Source organism: Myotis nattereri (genome assembly GCF_964212035.1).
Source record: "Myotis nattereri genome assembly, chromosome: 12".
Taxonomy (NCBI): domain Eukaryota; kingdom Metazoa; phylum Chordata; class Mammalia; order Chiroptera; family Vespertilionidae; genus Myotis; species Myotis nattereri.
Window position 1 is genome coordinate 58,726,217 of NC_138087.1, and position 24,469 is coordinate 58,750,685.

General features: G+C 41.7%; 1 protein-coding gene across 5 annotated transcripts in view; it reads left to right on the forward strand.

The window, feature by feature from the left end:
* PLPPR1 (phospholipid phosphatase related 1) overlaps nucleotides 1-24,469 on the forward strand; it is a 193,747-nt gene that overhangs the window by 86,081 nt on the left and 83,197 nt on the right. For all 5 annotated transcript variants that reach the window (XM_081103584.1, XM_081103586.1, XM_081103583.1 and 2 more), the window contains exon 2: nucleotides 19,922-20,029. In XM_081103584.1, coding sequence (XP_080959710.1) covers nucleotides 19,967-20,029 — 63 coding nt within the window. In that variant the 5' untranslated portion in view covers nucleotides 19,922-19,966. The remainder of the gene's footprint in view (nucleotides 1-19,921; nucleotides 20,030-24,469) is intronic.

Genomic DNA, 24,469 nt, shown 5'->3' on the forward strand with positions numbered 1-24,469 from the left:
GCTCTTGGGTTGCCAGTGCGGAAAGTGGGTAGTCAGATAAGGTGCAGGAGGCGATCCCAAAGATAGTGAAGAGTCCATGTGTTGCCCTCACATTAGGAATGACACCATTATAGTCATTTTTGCAGCAAGGAAATGTAAAACCGAAGTTACATATGATTATAATTGGTCAAGAGAAGGGCCATTTTGAAGTAAAAGATGCAAGTGATTGTGAGGCCAGTGTCAAGGGCTGCAGCCCAGAAACCAGACCCAGACCTGAGTCCGCTGGAGCGCTTCTCTGCTCCTGCCTCAGCTGCTCCCCCAACAAGTGGAATAAACATCTACCACGCACTGGCCGCTGGAGTGAGGCAAAACTCATGAGCCTGTGGTATCTTCAAATGAGAGGGACGATGTGATCTGGAAAGGTGTCCTTGTCCCCCTCCTTGTGTCATCTAAAGGGCAAAGGCTGAAAGCAAGGTTAATACGTAGAGAAAAACACACACAACCGATTCCCTGAATGGACTGAAGCTGAGTCTAAGTTCTGTTCATTCAACAAGTGATGGTTGAGGTTCTATATACCAGAGTCTCTGCTCAGCACAGCACATAAGAGACACAGGTATTTGAAATACCAGCAAGAATGAAACGGCATTGAAATGGTTAGGGTAGTATCATTAGGAGTGTGAAAGGTTCTTTGCATTTCATGTGCTTTGGCAGGTGGTTGAAAGACAGGAGAAGGTGCCTCATCGATTGAGAGAGAACAGTCTCTTTCTCCAGGGACTTCCCCCCATTTAAATGCCCCCCTATCATCTCATCTGTTCTAGAAGGATAAATGGCCCCTTCTGAAGGGTACAGTGCTGTTTAATGACACATAATAATAACATGAATAACAGAGAAAACACCAACAAGATCGTTCTCCCCTTTAGGAACAGTGAGGGAGAATGGGGGTGAGAAGATAGCAGCCAATGACCTACCATAGAATTTGGCTGTTGTGTTGGGAGGATTGTTCTGGTGGAATGTGTAATAAGGCTTATTGAACTTCCACAATTTGATGTGTATGTACTCTTCCCAGCCAAACAGAAAGTATAGCAACTCAGTGCTAAGATGAGCAGCATAACAAGACATGAATGTGAGAAAAACGGGTGGAGAGCATGCGGCAGAGGTGAGTGACACCAAGGCCTGCCAGTAGGTAACACTCTCTGCTTCGAGGTGTCACAACGATGGCACCTGGAAGAAATCCCATGAGAAAAGGATTAAAATACGGACATTTCTATCTGGAAAAAAAGTATAACACTCCAATATCCCTGTGTAGAAGTGTCATGTGGAGTAACAATTCTTTGAATAGAAAATAAGCATTAATTACCAACTGCAAAGGACATGGGGTTCTGTTAGAGATGTTTTGAGGAGAGATGGGTCTCTTAGGACCCTCTGACAACAGGGAACATTATAATGATTCTCTCTCTCTCTCTCTCTCTCTCTCTCTCTCTCACACACACACACACACACACACACACACACACACACACAACAGGGAACATTCCAGTCTGTGAAAATATTAGCTCTTCTGTCTCATGTCATTTAATCATTGGCATCGTAAAATCTTAGGCACAAATGGGGGTTGATATAGCAAATATAATCATAATTTATTGAGCATCTACTCTGTGCCCATCACTGGGGTAAGCCTTCTGTGTAAACTACCTTATTTTTCATCATGATTTATGAGGTAGCTATTATCATTGACAGTTTTCAGAATAGAATAGAGGATTAGAGAGATTAAATACCTTGCCAAAAATCACACTGTAGGTGGCAAATCTGAGTACTCCCTGTTTGATGGAATTGAAGTCGGGTCAAAGCTCATGTTGTAATAATAATGATGGCTCTTTCCTAGCACAAGATGAGCAAGAGGATTCTAGGTTGTATATGGGTAAACACTTTAAAACCTATCTATTTCTTGAATGAAGATTAGAAAGAAATCTAACTCATGACTTCATTCTGGGTATTTTTTAAATGAGACTAAGTAAAAATTGTTGATTTAAAGGTAATTTTCTAGCCATAGCATGGATACAGGAAAGCCTTGAATAAATATGTAATTGAAATTGAGAAGCTGCAGTAGGAAATGCCCTTACCTGATTCTTGAACTTCTGTCACCAGCACCCTATATGTTTACATTCTCTAAATTTCAGTTCCTGTACCCACTCTGTGATTCCCCAACTAGATCAATCCCATTGTTGATTTTCTCTGCTCCTGTTTCTTTGATGCCTAACAGTATATGGGAAAGAAAGCATGAACTGGCCACATCACTGCATATTGTACCCAGCCCCAATTTGGTTCTCCCTGTTGGTGTGAAATTCTGTTCTCTATCCCAACCCTTTACCGTGTTTCTCAATCCAGTTCCATCTGAACATCCCTCTCACTAGAAGTTTCCTCTTTCACCAAGAAAAAACCCCATTAGAGTTACTCTTACTAGTACCTATAAGTAAACTGAGGCACAGAGGTTCAGTAACTTGCCCAAGGTCTCACTGGTAATGGTAGAGCTGGGATTCAAACCTTACCCTGGAACACAGGACCCACTAGCCTTATCAGGGAAATCCCCAACCTCCCAGCCAATCCTGCCCTCTCCCCATGTTGCCTCGTCTAACGTCCTGTAAAACTCACTCTTGCCCAAATTCTGGAAGAGCGCTCCACTGCTTCTGAGACCAATGCTCACCCCTCCGTGGCTTGCTTCCCCTTGAAAGAAGGAGATCAAGTTTTGAGCACAGTGTCACCTCAGTTCTGACACAGTGCGGTCATAGCCCAGCCACCCAGTGACTTTAGAAGGTCGCTTGACATTAGGTGAAAAGAGCTTCAATAAAGAGATGATGGAGGAAGAAGCCAGATTGCAATTGGTAAAGATGAGAAAATTACATCATATAGAGCACTCTTTAGATTAGATGGAAAGAAAAGGGGAAGGGGAGTTAGGAAAATAGAAAGGAGTAAGAGGGTTTCTTCATGGAATGAGACAAGATTGACTCCTAGGAAGAAGAGGAAGTCAGTGGGGGAGAAAGTGAGATGGGAGATGACAGGACTGGAATTCAAGTGGAGGGACTGGCCCTCATCCTAGAAACATGTGAGACAAAAAAGCAAGTACAAATCCTTTCTTTGGGAAGCGTAGGAAAAGTGAGAGTGGGAAGGAAGGCAGCCGATAAAAGATGAACTCTCAAGCCAGCTACACTGGTTGTCCCTATCTCAATCATGTGGGGAAAGTCTGGGGAACAGTGTGGCATTCATGCCTCAGAGTTTTCTCTCCAAGGGGCCGGGGAGCTGGGACATTTTACTCCAATTACCATCAGCCATTGGCTGGGGGCTGCTTCCAAGAGCTTCTGTTTTGTTTTGTTTTGTTTTGTTTTGTTTTGAGATGAGCATATGTTGCTTTGTTACAATAAATACAATATATTTTGAGAATAAAAGTACAGAGCCTGGCTCTATTTAGTATTGTGGCAATAAAGGAATGAACTAAAGGTTGTTCCATGTCCAGTTTTCCCCATATGGCAATTTGTGCTCTCACGGTGTGTGATAAAGTGTTTTAAAATTACTTTTCAGGTTACATTGTGATATATCCGTTTGTCTATCTGCCTCTCCTGTAGCCAAAGCTCTCCCAGGACTGGGATGATTATTATTCATCTTTATATGCCTAGCACTTAGGTCAGGAATTTAGTAGGTGATGAGTAAATGTTGAATAACCGAGTAAACAGTACACGAAAGAGTGTTGACAGGTTTCGATTTTAGTTCCAAGGCATGATGTTGGCAACCACATCATCCATCTTGCTCTTACCGAGGGACATAGTCAATGTACTTACATTAAAACAAACTCTGATTTGAAAAAAGCAGTGGTTATCAAACCTAGCCGACGATCAAAATATCTGGGAGCTCCACTCCCACACAACCCAATAGAAGTCTGATGGAAAGAATCTCCAGTTGTAAATAACATCGTGGCAAAAATTCAATCCACCCCAGGAAGTCCTTCAGTCCTTCAAAGTTAATATAAAAAGATCTGGGTCCAAGAGTTCTCATTCTCTGGAACTTTCAGCCTGCATTGCAGGATGTGAGCCATTATCCTCTGCTTCAGGTAAAATGTCCCCAGGCTAAGAGATGTAGAGAGTGCAGAATTGGGAGTTTGACCAGATTAACTGAAGTAGTAAGTAATGCTCAAGGGATATGTGCTGGCAACAAGAGCTTCTCCTGTGCTTGGAAGAGTGAATAGAAGTGTGGGATTTAATGGACTCTCCATTACCTTTCATGTAATAGGTGTGTGTATATTAAATCTAGCTCAGATCTTTGTTACATATCCTTGATTTTAAGAGTTAAAAGTGTGTCTAGACAGGAATCTATAAGATAAAGACCTTCTTTTTTCCATCTTACATATCTAATTGATCATCTTAATGATGCCTGACTCCATTTTCAGTAGAATTAGATAGTCTTATTTGATTTCTCATAACTGATCTTTCAGAAACACCTGGAAATGAAATTTCACTGTGAAAAATCAAATTTATGTGACTAAATACATAGAAATTAAAAATCATCAATCAGACGGTCTAGATATCTGAGTTGAATTCTCCCCCTATAGAATTCATTGCTGTGGTCTTTCTCATCATCTAGAAGGGTTCCAGGAATCTGGAGAAGGGCTGCATGTAAATTAATAGAGACTAGACATGCAATATAAATTTGTAATACATGGGGGAGCCAGAGGAGGGCTTAGCTTCAGTAACCAAGTTCTCTCTCTGAATCTCCTGACCCCTCGCTTTTTATTAACACAAATTGTCCTAAAGCAAAGAAGATATACATATCAAAGGTTAAGGTTTAGCATACAGTAGGCATTGTCAGGTTGGGGGAAACTGCTTTCACAGCAGCAGGTAATAACATGTAGATTTTCAGGTTTGGGGAAATGCCCTCTGCTGTCTGGCAGCAGGCAATAATATGTATCTTCAGCCCTGCTGAAGCCTCAAGGTTCCATCAACCTTTTGATGAAACTTCTTGCATTTATGACCTGCTGGAATTAGCCCCCAGCAATTCATAACCTTAAGATAAGTCTTAGAGCCGAAACCGGTTTGGCTCAGTGGATAGAGCGTCGGCCTGCGGACTGAAAGGTCCCAGGTTCGATTCCGGGCAAGGGCATGTACCTGGGTTGTGGGCACATCCCCAGTAGGAGATGTGCAGGAGGCGGCTGATCGATGTTTCTCTCCCATCGATGTTTCTAACTCTCTATCTCTCTCCCTTTCTCTCTGTATAAAATCAATAGAATATATTAAAAAAAAAAAAAGATAAGTCTTAGAGCCCTGGTTGGTATGACTCGGTTGGACACATGCCCAGATTGAGGACTCAATCCCTGGTGAGAGGTGAGCAGGAGGAAGCCGATCAATGTATTGCTCTCACATGGATGTTTCTCTCTCTCTCCCTCTTCCTTCCTCTGTAAAAATAAATTTTAAAAATAAGTCATAACATGTTTGGGCTCTCTTATTACAGAGACTTAAATACAGGCATTATTCTCAGATTCATTGTATTTTGAGTTGTCTTGGTGTGAAAGAGTTGAGGGATCATTTAGTCTATAGTAATATAAGTTTTGTCTAGACTTTCTTCTCTGGAGTTTAGATCAAACTGAAAATGACTTTTTGCCTCCATAAAGAACTGATCACTTTACTTTCCCTTTAATGCGTGAGTCTGCTTACTAAATACCAGAAAAAAGAATTAAAATATTTCAAAGGGGTTGCCTCTAATGAGTAGGATATGGAGGTGAGAAGAGATGAAACGGGAGACTGCTGTTGGGGTCATAAGCTTGTAGTTTTATCTGACCTTTTAAACTCAGCACATAGATTACTTTATAAATAATGGTTTGTGGAACAAGAGAGAAAGGCTAAAAGAGAGACAAGCGGGAAGAGGTGGTGAGTCAGAGCTATAGGATGAAAGAACAAAGACCCCAGGGAGGTGAAGTTAATAAAGCGGCCACATCTGAAACAAGCTGGAAGGAAAATCACGTGAAACACTTGAATAGAAGAGGGCATTGGTGGGGACTGAGTTAGTTGAAATGAACAGCCCTTGTGTTGTAAGAGGGTGTCGCTTTGCACCTCACTTTCCAGGAACCAAGACCCTGAGAGTCAGACCCTTAAGACTATAATTAAGATTCTTCCACAGAAAGGAATTATTTCACTTATTATGACACGATGATACCAGAACACAATGCAGCTCTTTTTGTACCTAGAAAAATTTGGTGGTGGTAATAGCAGTACCTTATAGGATAAAAAGATGAAGTGAGGCCCTAGTCAGCTTGACTCAGTGGACAAAGAGTGGGCCCATAGACTTAAGGGTCCCAGGTTCAATTCCAGTCAAGGGCATGTACCTCGGTTGCAGGTCAATCTTTGGCCCCAGTCAGGGCATGTGCAGGAGGCAACCAATGGATGTGTCTCTTTCACATTGATGTTTCTTTCTCTGTTTCTCCCCTCCCTCCTTCCCTTCCACTCTCTCTAAAAATCAATGGAAAAATATCCTCGGTGAGGATTAACAAAATAAAACAAACAAACAAAAAGATGGAGTGAGGGTACTAAGTGTCGATGAAAAGGCCTATTGGGTTCCTAAAGTGTGAACCTGGGGAAACCTTGAACTTCTAGAAGTGGGTAGAACAGAGAGAATGGTTTATTCCTCTCTGGCCTTCCTCTGTAACTAAAGAAGTGGTGCTGCATCTGAAGACCCAGCTGGAGAACTCCTTTTGTTTAATTCTGTGTGATACTGAAGTTTCTTTCACAGTTAAGTAGAACAGTAATCTCCACTTCCAAGGGTGGTTGTGGGGACCACATGAAGACATCAGTGTAGAAGGCAGCCTGGTTGATGATATAAAGCACCAATTTGTGCTTTTTCCTCTCTTGGTTTTGGGGGCATTTGGTACTTGACTCCTCTTTGATCAAAATGAAAGCATTCACCCAAGAAAGCCATTTTATCATGGGATTTGAGTCTTTAGACTTTTGTCAAAAACAAGGATTATACATTTCATGATGTAATATGCATAACAAATGTGAGAATTTAAAATGTAGCCTTTAAGGCTGTTGAAACAAATGCTTTTTTAATATGGACCAAACCGAGATCAGCAAAGAGCTCAGGTTTCACGGACAGCATAAAATTGGACAAATTCCTGGATAAAAAGCTTATAATCTAATTAGCCATTGGGATTCCATAAATATTTATGCAGAAGTCATAGGACTGGAAAGAATTTCAAATTAAATGTAAATGCGATTTCTAAAAAAGTCTTTGGCTTTCTTGTTCACTCCAACCTCTTATGTGCATTCAAAATGTCATTGAAATATTAAAAAAAAAAATGTGGCCACTTTAGTGTGACAAGTTGTCTGTAGCGGATTGGGTGGCTGGATATAAAACATTATTCCCCTTCAACTATTAAAGCTGTCCTTGAAAAAGAATCTCTCAATTTCCTTCAAGATCACTTGTGCTTCAGTGAATAGCATTAAACCTCTTTGCTTTTGATAATGTCACTTCATCGACAGGATTGTTTTTGCCCTTGACCTACAAGAGATACAAGTGGGAGGTTCCTAACTGAATGGCCTCATCAGCTGAAGATAAGAATGATTTCCTGATCACCAGAGCTGCTCCTAAGTGGAACAAGCTGTGAGAGTATTTTCCTTCCCTGCAGATGTTCAAATGCAGGCTCTGTACATGGTAGTTAGCATGTTGCCTCAGTTACTCCAAAATGCTCTGACTCTAGGAAACCGAAGAGAAGTTGGACGTGCCTTAGGTTGAAGAATGTATCGGGTTATTGGATATCCTTCCAATAACTTGCAAATAAGCACAACTGCCTATTGTTGTCAGAAAATAGTAGGAACTCATTAGGTTTGTTTCTATATTTCACTGTGTCTCCACATACCTTGAAGAACACATTAATAAACTGGGTTTGTATCTTTGTACTAAGGCTTACTGGCTGTGTGACCTAGGACAAGTTGTGCAGCCATTCTAATCCTCAGTTTCCTTCCCTGTAAAATGGGGATGTTAATAATAGTGCCTGTCTTGTAAGATTATTGCGGGGATTCTTAAGGCACAGCTGGCGTGCCTAGCGCAGCATAGCACATGGTAGGCATTCAAAATATGTTATTTATTAAAGGGGGGGGGCGGAAATAGTGCCTTGTAAAGATATTTCCTCATACCCCAAGATTTTCTTGTGTTTATGGAATGTTTTTACCTAACCAGAGGCCTGGTGCATGAAAATTCATGCACAGGAGGGGGAGTCCCTCAGGCCGGCTTGCCCCCTCTCACAGTCCGGGAGCCCTCAGGGGTGGGAGGTGACCAGGCCATCAGGGCACGGCGACACCCCCATCACACCTCTGCTGCTGCCACTGCCAGCGGTGCAAGCCTTGGATGGCCCTGGTTACCTGAGCCTCGGGCGGCCCTGGGTGGCTGGGGGGCTGAGGGGACTGGGGGACTCTGGAGGCAGGTGCACAGCGGGGCTGAGAGGACTGGGCACCGCCATCTTGTGGTTGTGGGCGCCGCCATGTTTGAGGACGTGACAGCAATTAGCATAGTCCCTCCTTATTGGCTGTGGGCGCTGCCATCTTTGCGATGGCATGAGGGTCAATTAGCATATTCCCTCTTTATTAGACAGGATTGCAAACTGTGTAAAAGTCCTTTTCTGAAATTCTAAGCATAGGATGGGTCCTTGGACTAGGTGACTTCCTATCCTGAGACTCCATTATTTTTGGATATTTGATTCAAAGTATTTACTGTGGGTAAATATTTCACTATTTCTTATCCCCAGATATCAATAGTGTGGCTATCCTGGGTAAGCATCATGTAGGGCGGGGAGCTAGCAGGGAGTGGTACTCAGTGGAGTTTGGAGCCCAGTGGGCCTAGTTTATGTTCTAACTTCAACACTTTCAGTCTGGTAACCATCTGAGGCGAATCACTTAACCTGAGCCTCAGTATCCACAACAGTAGAATGAGGAGGACAGACTATGCAGAATATCTGGAATGAAGAGGTAACGACTTAGTGGGTGTTCTATCCTAGGGCACTTGGTCTCCAGGAAACAATCTTTCTGTTGGCTGCAGCTGTCACTTTTCAGCCAGATGTGTCTGCATGATTAAACCCAGCCTGACCCCAAAAGCACGAATAGCTTCTGCCTTGCCTTGGTCCCAACACAAAATCAATGTAACATGTTGAATTACACTCAGATTGTGTTACTCGAAAGGCCATAAATAAAATGCTTTCCTTAGAGACAGTTGGGGCTCATCCACACATCAGTGACAAAAGTACCTGACTTCCCATGGGCAAAGCAAATGAGTTTGCGAATGGCTTTATTTACTTAGGGAAAAACTTGGGAGTTTTGTGCCAACAGCACATGTACAGGCTTCTGCAGCATTCTTCCCCCTTTTCTGAGCTGTTGTGGCAAAGCTGTCTTAGCACCATGTGCCAAACTTGAGGAAATTGGATTTATTAGTTATTATTAAGTGTAGGGCATTCTAGCTTCAACCTCACCATTACTTTTGATTCTTATTTGGGCGAGGAGGGGCTTCTAAATTCTTCAGGGCCTGTGACCTATCACTCTGCACCATTGACCATCCCTGAGCTCTAGGGGCTGTTGTTATTTTGGGGTTGCCCAGATGGATTTGCTCTGCGTTGTGGAGAACGTGGTTAATTAAGAGCTCCAGGCAGAACCCACAAGTGCTTTTTAGTTTTTCTTGCTGTTTCCTCCACCACTCCCCTTATCTCATTATCCACATTTCTCCTCCAGACTCTAGCATGAATTCCCTCCTTGTAAATCCCTGCTGGCTGAAAGGTGGCCTGCAGACTGCTACCTGCTCGGTGGCCTTGTGCTTTCTCTGTGAGGGGGGAAATGTGAAATTAACTCACATCCAAATCTGAAGCTTTTCTGAAAATGGATGTGAGCAAATGAGGTGTCCTGGGAACTAGCCAATGTTCGATAATTAATAATCCTTCTATCTGGATGAATAAGGAGATGTTTAATAAGTTTTGTTGTTGTGCTTTCAAAGCAGTCCCCTCTTATTAAGCAGAATAGTACAGTAGTGTTTCCCTAATTGATGGTGTCTGGATACGGAAGGGAAAAGCAGCAAACTGAACTGCAAGTGCTGAATATAAAGAGCTTTCATTCAACAAATGTTTACAGAGCACCTGGCATGTTCTAAACACCACGCACATTGTGTCATTTAGCCCTCAGAACCATTCCCCGGTGCAGCCCCAGCGAGACAAAGGAATAGACAGAAACACAGCAAGGCACAGGGAGTTAGTATAATTTACTTTCTGTGGTGACCTGGGTCCAGATCCACACCTGACAGCTCTAACTCCAGCGCTCAAGTCCATAGGACTGTGGCTTTTCATTGAGAATCAAAGTTACATTTACTCCTGTGATGAGGGTTGTGGCTGACCCTGGAGGAACTCTACCATTCAGTGGCGTTCTGAGACATCAGGCTGCTGTGTAGGCTGCCGGTGAGCCTGGCCAGGTTTCGTTCTGTAGGTTATAAGCTGGCCTGGTACAGAGAGAAGGGACATTATTGCAGAGGTGGTGAAGTGAAAGGAAAGGGTGTTGGAGCTAAGGCAAACTTTAATCACCTCTTCCACACTTCTCCTTGGAACGAGCATAAATATTCACCACTTTTGTCATTTAGCGCAGTGCTAGCTGCTGTGAGAGACACGGACTTGCAAGTCAGCCCAGCCTTGCAGTTCACAATCCAGAAGGAAACAGAACCCACTCACTCATGGAAAGTTAGCCATGAACTTTGGAGTTTGGCTGAAAGATAATAGGAGAGCACAAAAGGGAAGTCATAGACTGGAAAGAGGCTAAGAGATTGCCCTGCCTCATCCTTTCATTGATGTCCTAATGTTGCCTGAGATTAAACGCCACACCAATGGCTCATGGCTTATTGGCAGATCAAAGCATGATTGTTGTGAATGACTGACTGACTGACTGAACTCCGAAGGCTTCCTGGCAGAGGCAGAAACTGAACTATGCCTCGAAGGGTATGTGGAGATCGGAAAAGCAGAAAGGAAATAAGGAAAGGCATTCATATAGGTTTAGGGACTCCAATTTATCAGGGGAATACATTTACAACAGGGTATTGATTTTTTTTCCTTCTTTTATTTTTATTTTTTTAAATTTTGTTTTATTGCTTTAAGTATTACAAAGAGTATTACATATGTCTCCTTCCCCCCCACCCGTGACCTTCCCCTGGCCTCCCCTACCCCCAGTGTCTTGTGTCCATTGGTTATGCTTATATGCATGCATACAAGTCCTTTGGTTGATCTTTCCTTTAAGCACGGTGTTTTAAAAGGCAATGTGTTAATTTTCAAGAATAAACTGTTTCATGCTGCGCCTGATTCTGGGCCAGAGGAAGCTGATGCGGAAAGGACACGATTGGGATTCAGGAGGGGAGCTTGAAGAGGAGGCTGCAGCTGATTGAACAGAGCAAACAGAAAGCTCTTATCACCTGTTCATCACGACTGGAGACAGCACACAAAAAGATGTATGTTTTAGTTTGAGGGATTTAAACAAATAAGAAAAGGCATTTTGACATTCCCACCACTCCCACTCTAATCCTTACTCAGTCTTATTTGCTCTTCTAATTATCTTGAATTCACTCGCCTGTCTGTCTCTGTTGCCTTATCCTTACCCCAAACCACCTTCTCCTCTTGTCTGGATGATTGAAGTTCTCTTCAACTGGCCACCTCACTATATTCATTCCTTTTTTCCAGGGTGGTGGGAGGGAGAGATCATTTTTAATGCTTTTTTTCTTATTGTTGGTTATTTTACTTTCTGTTTGTTTGTTTTTTACAAATATACCAGAGAATCGTGCGATGCTGCCAGCATCGGACGCAATCCTGGGCCACAAATCTGCACACTCTTTTGCAACTGGTCCTGTGATGGCAGACTTTTCATCTCACCTTTACTATTGACTTTGACCCCCACATTATCTTCAAAATAAAGAAACACGCCATCTTTTCTCCCGTATGACTTTGTTGTTGGATTACCATCATTGGATGTACCTTCCTTCTGAGCTCTGGTTTGCCTCTTTTGACTGGGGCCCTCACCGTGCCACCCACACCTGTGGTCGGCAATCTGTTCAGTCATCCCCAACTCCCTTCCCAGAGGTGATACACAGATTTTCGGCTCCTGTGGTGTCAGCACAGTTGATCACAACTCCTCCCAGAAGACATGGGGAAACCCGGAATGTCCCACCAGAGGGCACACCACGTCCTCACTTCTGTAATCTTGAATTCCAGAAAGGGATGGAAAGGACCCTTTTATTCTTGTCCCACTGTTCCAAACTACTCTCCGTATCATGAACAATCCTTTCATAAAATAAAGCCGGGCATAGCAGCTTTCTTCCTTAAACCTTTCAATAGCTGACTAGTAGTCTCATAACTAATTCTAAACTCTTTAACAAGGCCTCCCTGGCCCTGTATCATCTGGGCCCTCTCTGCTCTGGTCTCTACATGTCCATTGCCGGTGCTCTTCATGCTTCAGCCACGTGGCCACGCTTTGTCTCCTGTCAGGTACTTTCCATATGCTGTTCCCACCACCCTCTTCACTCCTGGGTATCCATAGATCGCTTCTTTGGAGGAGACTTTCTTGGATCCCTATCGATTAACCCCATGACAGGACTCAGAGAGGCATTGTCTTTATCTGACTTGTCATTATTTGTTGAATGTCATCATCTTTCCAAGAGACACTTGGGGTTCAGTTGGCGAACAAAATAAGCAAGGAGTCGTGAAACATACATTTTCACAGCTAGAGAAAGATAATAAAATAAACATAATAAATTATAAAGTATGTTAGGCCACAGAGGTATAAATAAAAGAGAAAGATATAGGGTGAGATCAGGAATGCCAGATGAAGGAAACAGGTTGCAATAGTAAAAGAGAATGGTCAGCATATCTCCAATACCATATGCCAATTACTCAAGACGTGTTACGGTAAACATAAAAACTATAACTATAAAGCTATATATACCTTTGTATAAAGCCTGGCATGGAATAGTAAGCCCTCAATCCATGTTGATCAGAGCGGCGAGTGGGCAATACACTCATATAGTTACACTCATTCAAAATCCATTACAGAACAGATGCAGTCACCCCATGATCACGCAGCAGTGTAGGCAAAGCAAGGCGGTGCCAGTGTTGTCTGAGTCCTCCTCTGAAATCTCTCGTGGAGAAAGGGAATTTGTCTCACTTCTTTCTCCTGTCTTTTGTGAGACCCCAACAGGGCCCAACAGAGCTATTTAATTAACCTGTCATGAGGGCACAAGGACTTCCTGGCAGTGAATCCTAAGAGCGCCCAAGGACCAAGGAGCTAATGACACACACACACACACACACACACACACACACACACACACAACTAATCTGTTCTAGAGATTTGACGTGAGCATAGATTTGGTATCTCCACTCATGGTTTTCTCTCTCTGTGTCTCTCTTTCTCTGTCTTCCTCCTTCCCTCCCTCCTTCCTTCCCTGTCTTCTCTTCTGAAAAACAAATAGCTTGGTTCCTGGGCAGCTGAGCTTTAAATTGGAAATGCAGTCTTCCTTGGCAGAACAGCAGTGTCACAGCCTCCCCACTGCTCGGAGCAGCCTGTGACATACACCCCTGCAGGCGAGGCCATAAAGGGCTGTGTAATATCCTGGAACCATCCCCCTAAAGGACCTCCCTGCACGTTTCCTTTAGGATTCTACTCCAGCGCTGCATTTCCGCTCCTCTCCAGCAGTTTCTCACCCTGGATTGATCCTTTGCTTTTTTTTCTCTCCACTTAATTACTGACCCCATCCCTTGGATCATTCGAAACCACCGTGGCCCTGACAATGAGGACCACACAGACGTCAAAGGGAAATGTAGAGGGACCAGTGCCTGGGAAGTCTGACAAGGCGCTCTGGTACCGCCCGCCGCCCCCCAGCCCTCCCCCCCCCCCCCCCCGACCTTCAGAAGATAAATTCCCTTTCTAGGCTGTTCCTGAGAGGCCCAGGCGCAACCAGGGACTCTTATCTATCTCTTGTCTCTGCTGATCTCAAAAATGCAAAAGTTGGGTTGAAGCCAGCTCCTACATGGTTCTGATTCCCTCTCACCTAGATGATTGTGGTCCCTGATAAGTCTTCCTAACTCCAGTAGTCACCCACTCGCAGGTAAAGGGGAATTCTTTACCTTTAATCTAGTCAGTCCTACAACATAGATCATGATGACAACATGTTGTTGATACTGCAGTCACTTTTGAAATGTTATAACCAGAGCCAGATGCAAGAGGATGCAAACACTAAAGTACATTTAAGAATCATATTTACTGCCCTGGCTGGTGTGATGCACCAAAGAGTCACAAGTTCGATGCCCCGTTAAGGGCACGTACTTGAGTTGCAGGTTCAATCCACGGCCCTGGTCCAAGCAAGTGCAGGAGGCAACCAATCAATATGCCTCTCTCTCATATCGATGTTTCTCTCTCTCCGCCCCCCCCCCACTCTCTCTCTCCCCCTCCCCCACTCTCCTTTCCACTCTTGCTAAAATAAATAAATAAATAAATAAATGCCCTTGGGTGATGATTAAAAAAAACAAAATCACATTCACTGCTTTTCAATTGAGAGCATTTGGGACATATTCTCTGCCTATTTTCTCCCCAGACTTTAAGCTGAGCACAACTTTCCTTGGAATTTACCCAATGTCTGTGCCCTTCAGGGGTGGGTGCGTGCATGTGTGTCCCTGAGTGTTCTTGCTTCAGGGCATCGAGATTCCAGTTTAACTGAGCATCAAAACCTCATTTCCTTCCAGCCTTTGATTTTATTGAAGGACACATTAACTACGCTTTCATCAAGAAAAGCTCTTTGTGCCCTGCTTTTTCCAGCTATGTTTTTTTTTTCCTGGTGGAAAAGTAGGGGTAAACAATATTAACAATTTAAAAAGAAGTTAGGACCAAGCTCTGCGTGTCTTAGCATGTGTTTTCCTGGCGGTGACCCCTAGATGACCCAGGGTCCCCTTCCAACAGCCAATTAGATGGTAGTATGTTCTCTGCTTTCTCCCCAGCTTCTGGGCGTCTGCTGAGCTCTGTGCTCAGCACATCCTTATGCTACAGCTTGTTTTGGAAAGACTGGTCTCTACCAGAGATGGCTTACTTCTAGGTAGACTTGGACTCCCCCCCCCCCCCACACACACACACACCCCATTTTACTTCAGCTTTTGTTATTTCTATATAATTAAGGAACACATCTTTTAGAACAGCAATCGAAAGTGATTTTTTTTTTTAACAATCAAAGAGATCCAGAGGTAGAATTCAGTGGAATAATTTCCCCTTTCAATTTTACATCTTGAAATACATTTTAGGTTTACATTTTTATTTCTAGGCTTTCCAGGCACTTTATTTTTCCTTGTTGTCTGGGTCCAAGGTAGAGTGGGACTTATCTGGATGGAGTAAGCAGAAGGGACTGACCTAAGACCTATATTAGGACCGTATTATTGGGTTCATGCAAGACCTGGAAAGGATGGACCCCAGACCTAGCTTAGGGCGGGGTCAGGAGCTAAGGAACGGACCCAGGGCACGTGTGATATTGAATGATGGAGCTGAGCAGCTTAAGCACAATGTTAGTGTCAGCATTTGTGTACCTGCGATGTGCAGGGTGCTAAGGTTACCGTTCTGGTCACATGGAGTGAAGCAGACGGACAGTCTAGAAAAGGATCAGATATTAAACAATTATACAATATCACGAAGGAGGAGGATGAAAGTGTATAGTAGAGAGATCGGAGCCAGTCAGGCAGTTAAGGGTACTTTGCCATTAAAGATGGTGTTTAATGCCAGTCGGAAGGAGAGGCAGACATGTGCTGGGCAAACATGGAGGAGGAAGAGTGCTCTAAGAGGCGGGATGTGAGAGGGCCCAGGCCTGAGAAAGAGCTTGGCATGTTGCAGAGACTCAGAGAGAGGCTGACGTACAGAAAGGTTGGGGTGAGCAGGGAGCAGAGACTGTTATAAAATGGGCCTGGAGAGGTTTAAGAGAGTAAAAAAATGATTGCAAGCTTACACATTAGCCAGGCAACCTTCTGTCTCAGTTCTGAGAGGCCCAGGAGCAGGGGCCCTGGACATCAAGTACTGCTCTGGTGATAAGAGGCAGTGGCTGGGGGGGGGGGGGGGGGGGGGCGCTGGGCGGGGGAGGGAGAAGCAGTAAGACTGTCCATTCAGGCTTAGGGCTGAAGGGAGGTGGGTGGGAGAAACAGTAAGACTGTCCATTCAGCCTTAGGGCTAAAGTGTGAGCTAGGCATGCTAGTCTGCCTAAAAAGCCACTGATGACAATGTGGGGGCCTGGTATCCTCACAGGACCCCTGAGTCCTGTGTCGTTGGTGAAAATTTGACTGGATTGTGGATGGATTTTATGCCCTTTGTATCTCTCTGCCTTAATCTGGGCTGTTTCAAGGGCTAAACTATGGATCTAGTTCTGAGAGAATGTGGAGGGGGCTAGACTAGAGAAAAAAGGGAGTGCCAATTCCACCCTAATGTCATATGTGGGTTTTCACACTGTCATTCCTTACAAGCTTTGAAAAGCATCTCTCAAACTTAACAGTCAAGTATTTTCTTAAAAGCCTCAACAGCGCCTTCTTAAATCCCACACCATCTCTTGATGAAATCTAGTTTGCACTCGTCTACAATCCCATTTAATTTGTTCCTATCCCTTAATGTCTTTGCTGCTTTAAAAAAAAAAAAAAAAGAAAAGGTTTTTCAGCATTGGGAAATTAAATGCACACTGTGATCCTGGTTGGAGATAATGTACTGAATAGAAATGATCCAGAACAGTAAGGGGTAGCTCAGTTATACCAAGGAAGTTAATGCCTCTTTAACATGTGTCAAAGAGGAGTTGGATTTGGGGATTGTGGCTAACTCGTAATATAAGTTTTTCTTTATTTTATTTTTTTCTATCATCATTTATCCCCTTATACCACTTCCATCTGCCTCCACTCTCCCCGCCCCCTGCATCACCACACTGTTGTTCATGTCCATGAGTTCTTTCTCTTTATATTTTATTTTTTGTTCACTCCCTTATATTTTTAAATATATTTTATTTTTCATAAACTATAACTCTCTCAACTTATTTTTTTCTTGCCTTTCAGTTTTCTCTTTTCTACTGAAAACTCCCACCCCCACCTTACTTCCAATTAAGATTTGGACCACATAGAAAATAAGCTCTATTCTTCCCCTTTCTCGACATTATCTCATTTCAATCTGATACCACCTAACTCTGAGGAGCTTTTAGAAAGTTTCTCCACTTTGAAGGTTGTAAAACTCATGTCAAAGACCTGAGAATGGATTGTGCTGTCACATTCTTGCTTCCGGTGTCCCCTGACACCAGGGAAAAGTACACTGCTCGGTGGCCCAGAATCTCAATAAATAATCAGCATTCTGTATCAGAGATATTCAAGAAGAAAAAAATCAATACTCTGCAAGGAGTACTTCTCAGCGCCACTAGGGGTCCCTGTTTGAGAATTGTGTGAACCCCGATGACTATTGGCCTCAATCCTTTGATGGTTTCTCTCTGGCCCTCAGTAGTTTCCCATGCCCCTCAGCACTGCGCAGAAGACTCAAGGGGACCGATGCACAGCCTCCCAGCTCTCTGTGCAGCCTTCCCCTCTGGTGCTCTGGCCACCCTATGTTCCCAGCTCTAACTACTCAACTTGGGAGACCACCAGCCACTTTTCTGGGTTCCCCCTTTCTGTGTGTGGCCTGGAGACTGTCTCCAGGCAGTAAACTAGGGCAATCATGGGGACTCACTTCTTTTGGTTCCCACCTTTCAGGGATCACTGCCCTTCACTGCCTCACAGCCAGGCCAATGCCTTGAATACCATTGTCTCCTTTATCTCTATCTTTCAGTTGTGTCAGGCGTGAAATCCAGTTACAATCATTTCCTCTTGGCTGGAAGCAAAATCCCTCCAGGACTATTTTAAGGTTGTTTAAGATTGTTTTCTGTGCTGCTTTTTTGAGGTGCCACTTCATAAGAGAGAGTAATCTGATGATAAATTTTTATTTTGTGGCAAAATGACAATTTAAGACTTTTCTCTTGGAATTATGTTCCTGTGTCATTAATTTAATTTACAATCATTATCGGTTTTTTGCAAAGGAATTTTTAGAATTAAGAAAATTTTACCTACAAATAATTTTCAAATGAATTAAATTGTTATGAACACTAATATTTAGTCATGAATGTAGTTGTACGAATTTTACAGTTTTAGGTATATACTTACATATTTATTCATTTGGTTTTTCATGGTTTGGGTGCCTTTTTGTTCACTTCGTCTATGTTCATGAGCTCTTAACTAGCTCACAGGCCCTAGGAATTGGGCCTTATTGCACCCAATGGATAAAACAGCCCTGATTTCCTTTATGGGTTTGAAGTGGTAATAACACCACTTACAGGAGCTTTAATATCACCCCAATCATGGCCTCTGAGCTTGAAGTGCCCTTCATTTCCCCAAATGTCAGTAAGGCAACTCAATCATTTTCAGATTTTCCTCTGTTAGGTACCAAGCAAGAAAAGGTTTGTCCCCTTTGGAAAAACTGTGGCCTTTATCCCAGATGAAGCAAGTTCCTCAGCCAAAAACTTCTCATGTCCCAGGGGCTCACTTTCCGTCCCCCTAAATTAACCAGGGCCATATGCCCTCCTTGCTGTTTCTCCTCCCCACCCTGACAGGGACAGCTGCCAGTGTCTGGAGACATTGTAGTTGCCACAGCTTGGGCAGGAGGGTTGCTGCTATTGGCGTCTCGCGGGTGGATATAAGTAAATATTCAGCATTGTCCAGCATAGCCCTGAAACTGGTGTGGGCTGCATGTCAGACATAATGTTGAATTTGATCAGAGAAAGTGTTAATCGAAAAGTCCAAAGTTGGTGTCTTGGAAAAGGATATGTGTTTCAAAGTTTCATTCTGGAAGAGGTAAGGAAGGACTTAGTTAAAGGAAACACAAGTTTAAAAAAAAAGTTGGCATTAATTCATGACCTTTAAGAAAATGCTGGTGGCCATAGCAGCCCCTGTGTTCCTCTTCATACCACGGGGAAGGGTGACACAGAAACAAGACAAACAGAGAAGAAGAAATAAGCAGCAGAGCCCTGAAGCGTGTTAAGTAAGCATTCCTTTGCATAGAGAATGAAAGGTGTAGTGGGAAATTCGTTGTATCTGGCCTCGGAAGTTTAATCAAAGTCTCAAATCTCCGCTTGGTCGTTTTGGGGTTTTTTTAAGAGAAGAACCGCAATGGACTCATCTCCTAATAGAATAGTTTCAGGTCAAAATAGGACAGAAATGTTCTAAAATTATCTGCTGTTGCAGCTACTCCATTCTTACCAGTTAAGAGAATGTATTATGGCGTCGGTGTTTTGTGTTTGGGACACACACACACACACACACACACACACACACACACACACGGCTGAAGGAACCCAGTGAGAGGGATTAGTGATGTATTGACCCAAGGTGGTTAAAGCCGTGTAGTCAAGGGAGCCAGGGCAAAGAGTGGCCATGGAAGGACATCCGAGATGAGTGCGTGGGCACAATTGTCCGCAAGAGCAGAAACACATAAGTCCCTAAGTTGCAAACCCAGAGGATGGGGCACAGAAAGAGGAGATCCATGTAGGATGGACAATATCAAATATCTTGTAGCAGAAACCGTTTCATGGCATGAGGCACTGTGAAGTGCCAGGCAATTAGAATTCTGCTGATCACGGCTGTGTGCACAGGGACTCCCTGTCTGGTCGTTTTGTCTCTAAGACTGTTCATGGCTTGTATATATCATTTTCCTTTCTCTGGAATGATTATTAATTTGACTTGACTGCATTGTAGATCACTATTTTGCATTGTTCGACTACAGCCTGCTTATCTAGAGGACAACTGATATTTTTAGGTAAATACCTAAGGGACTGGTAAACATATGGTCTTACACCATGCTACGTGTTTCTGTTTCAGCCTGGACAGTTGTCGACGGTGCAGCCTTGCTTCATGGTGTAAGAAATGGCTGTAGGAAACAACACTCAGCGAAGTTATTCCATCATCCCATGTTTTATATTTGTTGAGGTATGTGTATTTTTTTTTTACCTTTATGGAAAAATTGCAATCATAGTAGCAATTTTTATGCTGAGAAATTGGAGTAAAATTATTTCATCTTATGATTGATAATTACATTTTGATAGCACAAACAGGATAAAGATTTAATAAATTATGCAATGTTTCTTTAATAGGAAGCCATAGAACATATAAACTTTACCTCCATGGGGGTACAAAATAATTGTGTTTATTATATTTCTTTTATATTCAGTGGTAACTTCAATATATTATTAATTACGAGTGCAACATTTAAATGAAGCTATTCTTCAAAAATCAATATCATGTTTCAGGAATTCAATACACCAGGCAGTTTACAGATGATGTTAGTTGATGGTCCTTTGCCCTGGAGTCCAAATAAAGAAAAAAGTCTTCAAGTTGTCTATCTCTACTGGGCATTTTTCTTCAGTGGGTATTGAAAGCTCATGTACTGTGCCATTTTCTTTGGTCATGAATGATTCTCTTGAGTTGCTCCAAGTTTGTACCCGAAAACAGTTTCTCTAGCACCTTTTTGGTTAAACTTCTTGTACCCCTTCCCATTGGATCTCCCTCTGTATGTGTTTGCTATGGAGCAGACAAAGACATGAAAATTTTAAGAAATGTAGAATTATATGATTCACATACATAAAAAAAAGCTATTCCAGGTTATCTCAACATAAGATGTTCATTTGCCAGAGACAGTGGTGTTTCTCCCTTCTCAATAGAGAATAGGTATCTAATGGTATGTTTTTATCCTGAAGATCAGGTTTCAAATATGAAAATGTAAACAGCTGAAAAGTAACTGTCAGAATTTCCTTTCAGGGTAACTGCCTGGTAATTTCCACATCCCAAGGGTCAGTCAGCTGTAGCATGTTCTTGTGTTGTGGGATCTTTTTAGCTGAGTGTTACAGGAACATGGATATTGACCCATTTAATTCGCCAGGTGAAAACAAACACTTGGATTAAACCTCTGCTTATATTAGCAGAGATATACTTTCAGTACACGTGCTATTTAAACACACTCTTGAATCAATGCAACAAGTGTTTTTATCTTTTAACTCTTGAAATAACTTCATCTATATAGTCAGGTGGATGATTTTGAGCATTCTGATTTTGGATCAATAATATATGTGTTTGATCCTTAAGTTTCACCTTATAGACACCCCTTTGTAGTTTAGATGAGCAAATATTACTTGATGATTTATTTTCTAGTGATATTTATGAATCTGTATTGCAGAATCAGGTGGAAATAGGAAATTAGGGTGGTACAGAGGTATTAATATAAGCTGAGATGCACATAGACAAGAGCTAAGCTAAATCTCTGAAAGGGTAGGCAAAGAACTCATCTCTCTTCATAAACACATATTCTTAATACTCTTCCTTTAACTTGCTATACAAGACCAAGGGTAACTCCATTCAGGCCATAACTATCCATCATGTATATTTTGAGTTCTAGTTGCTGTTGTTCATATTGGAATTGTAATGCAGGAAAAGGAGTCCTTTCTCCTGCTGCTCATCCAGGAAAGGGTAGAACACCATAGAATTAATTTTTGATGGTAAAACTTTCTTTTGTTATAAGAAAAATGAATTTTTAAAGTGAGCTGCAGAAATTGGAGTATAAGTCATCTGTCATCATCTTTATGCTCCCAAAAGCAATTTTATTGGACATTTTCTTAAAAATCAAACAGGAACCAAACCTCAAAGTAAGAGCTTTAATTTATTGCTGGAAGCTATATTTCTGAAGATTTTTTAGCCTGCTAATGCGTGAATGATGAGCTTTACTGGTAGAGCAGGCAGTAAGAGACATAAATCAGTTTTTCTGTGCCTTAACTTGACACAAACATAAATATCAGTCTAAAAATCTGGGAGAGGAAAGATAGTTTATTCTTTTTCTTGCTGCATTGTCATCCTTATTTTGCATGGAAATTTAAGATTTACCAGTGAGTTCTCTCAGAAACAAGGAGGAGAAAGAAAAAGAAAATGAATAGAATTAAGTAGAAATTGAAAGAGAAGGAGGTGAATCTCAAAGTGGCTCTTAAAACTCTCATGTGTTACATTCATCAAACATTTCTTGTTTATCTACATTATTCCAGGTATTTTGACTTAACTGAAATATCAGAAAACTTGGTCAAAAATAACTTGGGTAAAATGTCAGTTTGATCAATGAATATCTTTTCACTGTTATTTTTTAATCATGAAAGAATTCCAACAGAGAAAACAATGCAATAGACATCCTTGCACCCACCATCAAGACCACATCTTAAAACCCTGCTATATGTTCATCAAATATTATTTCAAGGAAAATAAAATATTACAGGACAGCTACGGTTAAAGTCTTACTGTCCTGAACCCAGAAGTAACTAGATTTTTTAAATTAGAGGCTTCATTCCTCTGTATGATTCACATGTGCTTTTCATATTTTTTCTCCATGTGTACATATCCATAAATAATATTTTAGGGAGATTTCACATAAGTTATACTGTACTGAACTTTTTCTTTTCTTTGTTTTGCAACTTGCCTTTTCATTCAACATTAGGTTTCTGAGATTTATCCAGATTGGCAATTATTCATTTTAATTGTTGCATTTTATCCTATTGTGTGAATATACCTATTGAGGGACAGCTTGGTTGGTTCTTTTTTGTTTGTTTTCCTAATTTTTTTCACTTTTACAAGTTGGTTTTGTTTTTACTCTTACAACTTTTTCTTTTGCAGAAAATATTCTTATTTCTGTGTTCATGTGCATGTGAGCAAGAGCTTCCCTTGGATTAACACCTAGCAGTGGAATTACTGGGGGATAATTACATTTTCAAGTTGTTTATTGCTGCATTATAGGATCAGTGTTGATATTCTTATATCAGTTTCCTTGAAAAAACTTTGCTAAACTCTATGAGTATGTCTGTAATTTTCTTAGATTTTATTTTCATTTGCAGGTAGTAACAGTTTTGTTTCATTTTTTCTGATTGTTATGGTTTTAATTTGTTTTTCTTATCTTATTGCTTTGGTACTATATTGGGTAAAAGCAGTGGTAGAGGACAGACATCTTTACCTTGTTTCTGACTTTACATCTTTACCTTATTTCTCACTTCTCATTTTTCTGTTCTCTGGCTGCTAGATTAGATTTGTTTAACCTGTTTATGTTGTTAAAAATCTGCCTGTTTTTATAGTTACGGTTTTTCTTTTATGTTCTTTCAGATTATTCTGTTATCTGAAATTATTGGTATGCTAATTCTCCTGAATGTTGTGGCTGCTGTCTCTAGCACATGGTGAATTATTACCTCATTTATGTTTATAATTTGTTTTGAGCTAATTTTTAGCAGAACTTGCTTCCTTTGTTGGATTCCTGTGGGCCTTAGGTTTTAAGAGTATTTTCTTTGAAGGAATTTTGCATGCATGTTTCTGTTGAGCTTAGGCTTCTTTATCCAGAACCCAAACTTGTACATCCCGAAAGTGTAATTAGTCCAAGTTCACTTTCCTTGTAGTCTTCTTATGCCAGCAGGTGGGTTTATATAGAGCACATTTTCTCTGAAATGAAAAGCAAACTTTCAGAACTCTGACTTTTACACGGGAGTCTCTGTTCCAACTCGAGTCCTCACGTCCTATCACCATGGCCATTAAAGCCCAAATCCTCTTACTGAGATTGATATATAACCCTTTCTCTACTCCCATCTAGGTCTACTGTAACATCAGGTTATTCACTTACTGCTCTTATTTTGAGGACATTTACTTTCTCATTTCTGTTCCTTGAACTCAATAATATTAACTTTTGGTGAGGTAAAGGTACTTACAACAAAATAGCTAAAAAAAATAGTGATCTAAATAATCAGATATTCTCTCTATGGTACTTTTTCACCCATGGTACTTCTTTGTCTCTTTCTTTCCCTCCTTCCACCTCCCCGACCTTCCTCTCTGCCTTTCTTTCACTATGTATTTTTTTTCTTCTCTCCCTCTCTCGCTGTGTTCCTCCTTTCTCCTTTTCTCTCTGTCATTTCAGCAACCCCTCTCATACTTGAGGACCTACAGAAGGAGGGTTTCCCTGGGGAAAAACACACTCATTTTGGTGATTAGAGTATCAGTTTTCCCCTAAAAATAAAAAAAAATATGAGCTGGATAAGGTCTTTTATGCCTCCACAATCAGTTCCAGATATATTCTTCCAAAAATGCTTAGGACTGAGATATTCCTTTGACAAATCTTCCCAGATACCAACAGATTTTTCTCAACAATTTCGCGGAATTCTCTGTAAACTCATGAATAACTCAGTCAAGTCTCTTTCAAATATATCTGTGCTAAGAGCAAAACTCTAAGTGGAGCTTAGCTTCCTTGGAAGACAGTATTAAGTATCAGGATTTTGGGTGTAATGAATGCAATTCTTGCTTAATGTGTACAGATGTGACAGTTTTATCATTTTGACGGTTGCTTGTACCTGCGATTTTTAT